The sequence below is a fragment of the Carcharodon carcharias genome, chromosome 20 (genome assembly GCF_017639515.1).
Source record: "Carcharodon carcharias isolate sCarCar2 chromosome 20, sCarCar2.pri, whole genome shotgun sequence".
Taxonomy (NCBI): domain Eukaryota; kingdom Metazoa; phylum Chordata; class Chondrichthyes; order Lamniformes; family Lamnidae; genus Carcharodon; species Carcharodon carcharias.
The window spans coordinates 105,343,066-105,350,690 of NC_054486.1; the positions used below are offsets into that span (position 1 = coordinate 105,343,066).

Below are 7,625 nucleotides of genomic sequence, written 5' to 3' on the forward strand. Positions count from 1 at the left end.
TAGTGCGTCCCTCAGCACGTAGTCCAGGACCTTGGAATGCACCCGTCTGCAACAACTCTTTGCGCTGAGAGACCAGCAAGTTTTGGGCTGACCAAAGAGCGTCTTTCACCACATTGATGGTCCTCCAGCTGCAGCTGATGTTTATCCATGGAACATTCTGGAACTTATTCGGGCTGCTGGCTCGATCCTGTGCCCTCCCTTTTAAGAACTTGCTCTTTTTCAGAAGGCTGCTGAGTCATGCACATTAAACTTAACTTGGGAAATAGCTGACAGATAGATTTACTGGAGAGGAACTCATGGGCTGTGAAGCACTTTGGGAGGTCCTGAGATAGTGTTGGGTTTTGTACGCAGAGGTTTGTTCAATTTTCCTGCCCTCCCTTGTATTTAAATTGGATGGTTTGACCTCACCCTCTGACAACAAGCACTGAATTCTGAGTTGAATGAGAAAGGGCTGGAATACTCCTCTGTGTGTGGGTTTTTTTATACCCTTTGTGTGGGTTGGAGAAGCCTCATAGAATCTTACAGCACATAAGGAGGCCATTTGGCCCATCATGCCTGTGCTGGGTTTTCTAAAGGAGCTACCCAGTTACTAGAGCTACCCAAGGGAATCAAGAGTTAAGGGGAAAAGGCGGGAAAGTGGAGTTGAGGATTATCAGATCAGCCATGATCTCATTGAATGGCGGAGCAGACTCGTTGGGCTGAATGGCCTACTTCTGCTCCTACGCCTTATGGTCCTACTCTTTCCCCATTGCCCTACAATGTTTCTCCCCTTCAATATTTATCCAGTTTCCCTTTGAAAGTTCCGATTGAATCTGCTTCCACCGTCCTTTCAGGCAGCGCCTTCCAGATCACAACAACTCACTGCAGGAGAAAAAAATCTGCTCAGATGCCCCACTAACTTGTTTTGCCAATTATTTTCAATCAGTTCCCTCTGATTATCAACCCCCCGTCTGTTGAAATGATATCTACTCTTATCAAAACCTTGCAGCTTTTTACACAACACTCAACGTTAGACAAAAAAAAGGATCTCTTTTAACCACAACTGCGTCCACAGCAAACAGTTTATTTTCTCTGGATTAATGCTTCAGATTTCCATCACACACGCACATCAGGTTAGAGATTCCATCAATATCCAACTCTCTTGTATCAGATTTATCAAGGCAATAGTGTTTTTTAACTGTAGTTTTAGGTTGTCAATATCTGCACAGATTCTGAACAAGGATATACAAAAAGGACACTGGTCAGCTGGGCAGAAAAGTGACCAATGGAATTCAACTCATAGAAGTGTGAGGTGATGCATTTGGGGAGGTCAAGCAAGGCAAAGGATCACACAATAAATGGGAGGATATTGAGAGGTGTAAATGAAGTGAAGGACCTTGGGAGTGAATGTCCACACATCCCTGAAGGTAGCAGGACATCGATAAGGTGGTTAAGAAGACATCTGAAATCCTTTCGCCTATTAGCCGAGGCATAGAATATAAGAGCAGGGAGGTTGTGCTGGAACTGTATAAAACATTAGTTAGGCCACAACTTGAGTACTGTGTGCACTTCTAGTCCCTCATTACAGAAAGGACATAGTTGCATTCGAGAGGGTACAGCAGGGATTTATGAAGGTGTTGCCAGGACTGGAAAATTGCAGCAATGAGGAAAGACTGGAGAGGCTGGGGTTGTTCTCCTTGGAGCAGAGGAGGCTGAGGGGAGATTTGATTGAGATGTACAAAATTGTGAGGGGCCTGGATAGAGTGGATGGGAAGGACCTGCTTTCCTTGGAGAGGTCAATGACTAGGGACCATAGATTTATATATATATATATATAAATATATATATTTTTTTATATATATATTATAATATATATATTATAAACATAGATTTATATGATTCTATTTTTTAAAAAGTTAAAACAATTTAACCATAGCTCAAGTTTCTTTGAATTACTGTTTATTTGCTCCATTAGTTTTCAAGTGACAGATAGTAGAAGCTTCTTGGTAGTTCAGTAACTTTCTGATCTATGTCCTTTCGTCTCCTCCCTTCTTACTATCCAAGGCTCCAACTCTCCTTCCACGTGAAACAGCGGGTTTACTTTTTTCAATTTAGTATACTATAATTGCTGGCAATGCTGTAGTCTCCTCTATAAAGGAGACCAAATGCAGACTGGGTGACTGCTTTGTGGGAACCACAGTGTCTCCTGCCAATTGCAATATTGCTGCGCAAGTTGACCACTGATACCCGCCATGCACACTGGCCCGCATGACGTCACTGCTGGAGCCTGCAGCCTGGAACTCGGAGTAGGCAGAAGGGGGAAGAACGAGGAGAGGCAATATATTGTAATACTCTCAGCAATCTACAGTCCACTTACATTACTGGGAGAGTGAGGCAGAGTTTAGAAATACTGATCAACATGACAGCACTTTCCAAAATCCATCACTGTCAGTCCAGGATAGAAATTCACAACATTCTCTCCCCCTGCTGTCAGGGCCAGGGATGACCATGCATGAGCCCTGCTGCATATTGCCCCCTATAAAGATGGCGGCTGCACATACACCCTACTGCACATTGCCTCCTATAAAGATGGCAGCCTTTAACCCGGGCCTACCATCAACTGTCAACTGTGTATGCACAGCATTGGCAGCAAACGCAGCCTTGCAGAACATCTCCGTTCAGTGCATAAGCGTGACCCCAGCTTCCTGCTGCTTGTCATTTTAATTCTCCACTTTGCTCCCACTCTGACCTCTCTGTCCTTGGCCTGCTACTGTGCTCCAGTGAAGCCCAACACAAGCTCGAGGAGCAGCACCTTTTGTTTAGTCTCGGCACTCTACAGCCATCTGGATTCAACATTGAGTTCAACAACTTTAGATCATAATCTTGTTCTGTGGGTTTTTTTTGTTTGTTGTTTCTTCATCCTTGGTGTGACATTCAGGTGGTTTTTATGTAGCCGTTCATGCCTCATTTGGACACAGCCTTTGTTTCTTAACTCATTACCAGTCCTGTTGGCTGTTTGCATCATGAAATCTTTTGTTTTTAATCTCCCCTGGTCTCCACCCCATCACAGAGCTTCCCTTTTGTTCTTCCTGCCCCCTCTACCCCCTTGCATTGCCTTAAGAACTCTTGCATTACTATCTTCCTTCAGTTCTGATGAAACGTTAACTCTGTTTCTCTAGACAGATGCTGCCAGACCTGCTGAATAGTCCCAGCGCTCTTTAATCCAGATTTCCAGCATCCGCAGTAATTTGCTTTTGTATTAGCACTCTTAGCTCCATTCAGTTATGTTTGAAATTTCATTGGTGCTCCTATCCCCATTGCGTTCTTTGATCTGTGGCCCTTGACCTTGCGAAGCCAGTCTGTGGGACTGAGGCCAATCCCTCATACAATACCCAGCAACGCTAAATGGTGTCCAGTTGTCTGTGGGAATATAGCGAGGTTAGAGGATTAACAAGTGTTGAGGTTGGCTACAGTAAAACAACAGCAACTTGGATTAATGTGGAATTATAGATAGAATCACAGCATTACACTTACAGCTCAGGAGGAGGCCATTCAGCCCGACATGCCTGTGCTGGCTGTTTGAAAGAGCATTCGTGCTTAGTCCAACATTCCATGTCCGTGATGCTGTAAGTTCCTCACTCCTCATTTAACATAGTAAAAACATCCCAAAGCATCCTTGTTGCCGGGCAGAATTTGGTCACCTTAAGGAGGTATTAGGTCAGATGATCAAAAAAAGTGGTAGGTTTTAGGTAATATCTTAAAAGGAGCAGAGAGAGGTTTCCTGAGAGATGGGGAGTCGTTTTTTTTCTCTCTCTAGCCCTATCTGATTGAAGTAGACAAGCATCCCTGGCCTTATTGGTAGCTCTGTTTGAAGGAGCTTGGTAGTTTCCCACTCCATTCCTCAGTCCACAAGTTGAATCAAGTGGTTGGTTCAAAAATGGGTCTGTTGCAATGTGTGTGAACATGTATCCTCGCTTCAGATCTAGCTTAAAAATATTTTCCTTTTTTGTGGAAGAGTGTTAAACTAGGTCATGGAAAGTGGGTGGGAATGGCTGACTTTCAGCAAACACATACCCTGATAAATGTGTTTGAGAAAATTGTTATTCTTCCATCTTTATTACAAAACATTCTAATTCTCATGGCAACAGATCATTCACAATTACCCATTTGCATGCACAGATTCCCATTTCCACCCACAATAACAGAAGCTGTTCATTTAAGTGGGAATTGATTATTTTCATGCAATTTGCTTTGTGCTGCCACTTTGCTGGGCAAGAACCCTTGATTTTTTCTTTCTTTAGGCTTTATTTCTGCATTTTGAGTTCATCGGGTCCAGCTCTGGGGAATCGAACCCTAAACCCATTTCAGGCTTTCCCTTATGTCATTGCCAAGTCCTTCTCAGGTGAGAGTTTAGCACCAAGAAAGAACTTGCGTTTATGTAGCACCTTTCACTTTGAGGACATTTACAGCCAGTTGCATATTTTGGAAGTGGGGTCTCTGCTGTAATTGTAGGAAATGCAGCAGCCAATTTGCACACAGCAAGATCCCACAAACAGCAATGATTTGAACGATTGAACGGTCTTTCTTTTTCAGTGATATTGGTTGAGGGATAAATATTGGCCAGGACACCAGGGAGAATTCTCCTCTTGTGTTCTTCAAAATAGTGCCACCGGATCTTTTACATGGTTTAATGTCCCATCTGAAAGACAGCACCTCAGACAGTGCAACACTTCCTCAGTGTGAGTGTCACTGGGAGTGTCAGCCTAGATTATGTGCCCAAAGCTGTGGGAAGTGGTATCCGATCCCATGATCTTATGACCCAGTGATGAGTGAATGCCACCCACTGAACCACAGTTGGCACTGCACCTCTGACAATGTGGCAATGCCCTCAGTACTGCACTCTATATTCTGGTGTTCAAACATTAGTTAAGAGGCTCAAACTCATTAATTAGTGGCCCAGACTCTGCTACCAATTAAACAAGTAACAAGTGTAATAAAAACAGAAAATGCTGGAAATACTCAGCAGGTCAGGTAGCCTCTGTGAGGAGAGAAACTAAGTTAATGTTTCAGAACCATGACCTTTTGGTAGAGCTGACTGATTTCAACAACTTCCGCTCATAGCAATTGCTTTCATGTTTTTTGGACAGCAGCTGTTGGTGATGCCTTTACTATTCTACTGTCATTTACACCTCCTCTAGATACATCTTCTATTTCTTTACTGGTCCCATTACTAGCCCCTTTTGCCTTGCACCATCATTCCTTTAGTCATTTAATCCCTTCTACCCTATCACCGACCTGCCATTTCCTCCTCCTCTTTTTCACTGCTTATAAACTCTTAAACCTGGCTAACTTTTTCCATTTTTATTGAAAGGTCATTGACCTCAAACGTTAGCTGTCGGTTATCCTCTCCACACACAGTTGAGGGTTTCCAACATTGGCTGTTTTTATTTCAGATTTTCCAGCAATAATTGTGCTTTAGTTTTAAGCGATGAGTGTAAAACGGGTCAGATAATAGTAGTTTGGATCTTTTCACCAATTGTTTGTCCGCTGTGACCTGTATAAAGGTCTCGCCCTGAGGTTGTACTGCAGTTGATCTGCTCTCTCTCTCTCTCTCTCTTATAGATCGGCCATGGATCTGGAACATTCCATACCTTCATGCTCCTGACACCAATGGAAACATTTGGGCCCCTTCCTAACTTCTGGTCCTTGGTGCCGTGTTTATTCATTGTTCCCCAGAGGGAAGCACTGAACGAAGTGGATTTTTAAATTAGCTGTGCAGTTTATATCCTGACTTGCTGAGTATTTCAGCGCTTGTTGTTTCTAATGTAGGCCGTCCGTGTGTTTTTGCAGAATAAAGTTTTCGAATCAAGCTCGCACATTTCAGCTTCGGTCTCCATTTTCGCAGCCCCCCCCCCCCCCCCCCCCCCCCCCCCACCCCCTTCCTCTTGTTGCCGACAGTGAGTTCGTTCTGTGAGAAGTTTTCTTTTTAACGCTTGTGGTGGATTTTCGTGCTCCTTAAAGTGATGGTTGTTCTTGTCGGAGAAGGCAATCCCGTTCGGGTTTCACATCAAACAAACACAGGTTGAATTTATGAACAATGGCAAGACAAGAAAATATCCTCTGCTCCATTCAGCCTGGCCCACATAGCTGCAATGCCTTGTGTGTCACGGTGCAGACATTTCCCCACTCGGAGGCCACGCGATCATTGGGGGTAAAAAAAGAACAATGAGAGACAGTCAGTGAACACGGGGGCGATGGGTGAACAGGACTCAGCGCGAGTTAGGATAAGCGCAGCAGAGATTTGGATGAATCCAACTTTATTATAGGGTACAACATAAGAGGACAGGGAACACTGTGTCCCACCTGAGGGGGCAGTCGGGGGCGTTTAGTCAGTTAGTTTAATATCCCTTTGGAAAGACAGCACCTCTGGCAGTGCAGCTCTCTCTCTTGGTACTGGACTAGAGTGTCAGCTGAGAATTTCTGTTGCTGGAGTGGGGTTTGAACCCACGAACTTCAGACCCAGAACCAAAAGTGCTATCCACTGAACCAATGCTCAATCACGTACAGTGTTGGGGGGGGGGTGTTGAAGGGGAGGCATGAGAAGGTCCATACAGAGTAACAGTATTGAACACTTTTCAATCCTTTTGTACCAAAAATGACAACTTCATGACAGAGCGATTAAAACCAAGAGGCCAGAATTGGAGGAGAACAGATATCTCAGAGGATTGTGCATCCAAAGCTGTGAAATGCAGAGTTAAAATAACACCGGTGCATGGTGGCAACCACGTGTACCATCTGCAAGATGCACTGCAGCAACTCGTGAAGCCTCCTTCAACAGCACCTTCCAACCTGCGACCTCTACCACCCAGATAGACAAGGGTAGCAGATAGATGGGAACACCACCACCTGGAAGTTCCCCTCCAAGTCACTCACCATCCTGACTTGGAAATATATCGCCGTTCCTTCACTGTCACTGGATCAAGATCCTGGAACTCCCTCCCTAACAGCACTGTGGGTGTACCCACACCACGTGGACTGCAGTGGTTCAAAAGAAGACTCAAGGGTAATTAGGGATGGGCAATAAATGCCAGTGATGCCCATATGCTGAGAATTAATAAATAAAGCTCTATTAACATGCTCACCCAGTGAAGCTGCTGAACTATGATAAGCCTTTTTGATTCCTATCATTAGATGCAAACCCTAGCAACAGTAGACAGAGACAAACACCTGCCAGATTTACACTTAGTTACCAGTTTGTGCTCCATTTATCTCACCACTCAATCTGTGCAACCTCCCCCTATATTTTATCTGCCTCCTCCCTGCGCAGTCTCTAAATCACCATTGTTAACTGTAGACTTACCTCATTTCTTGCCATTTTTGTCCCCCAGCCCTTGACCTCTGCAATGTTCACCTCTTTACATCATCAAGGACACAGATTCTTGACTGGTGGTGAAATGCAGGCTGTAAATGACACGAAGAAGCTACACTCACTTCAACAGCGGGAGGGAGGTGGTGTGAGAGCAGGGAAAGGAGGGAGGAGAGAAAGGGATGGGGACAGAGAGAGGAGGGAGGACTTGAGAGGACCAAGAGGGAGGGACAAAAGTGTGCGGAGAGGGGAGTGAGGGAGAGGGATATAGAGGTGGGAG

General features: G+C 44.6%; 1 protein-coding gene across 6 annotated transcripts in view; it reads left to right on the top strand.

Annotated features, from left to right (window-relative positions):
* Positions 1–5,848, top strand: part of tdp1 (tyrosyl-DNA phosphodiesterase 1) — a 127,604-nt gene extending 121,756 nt beyond the window's left edge. For 5 of the 6 annotated variants that reach the window (XM_041213850.1, XM_041213845.1, XM_041213848.1 and 2 more), the window contains one exon: positions 5,602–5,848. In XM_041213850.1, the coding sequence (XP_041069784.1) occupies positions 5,602–5,745 (144 nt within the window). In that variant the 3' untranslated portion in view covers positions 5,746–5,848. The remainder of the gene's footprint in view (positions 1–5,601) is intronic. The other variant, XM_041213849.1, reaches the window with a different exon arrangement.
* Positions 5,849–7,625: the final 1,777 nt, after the last annotated feature.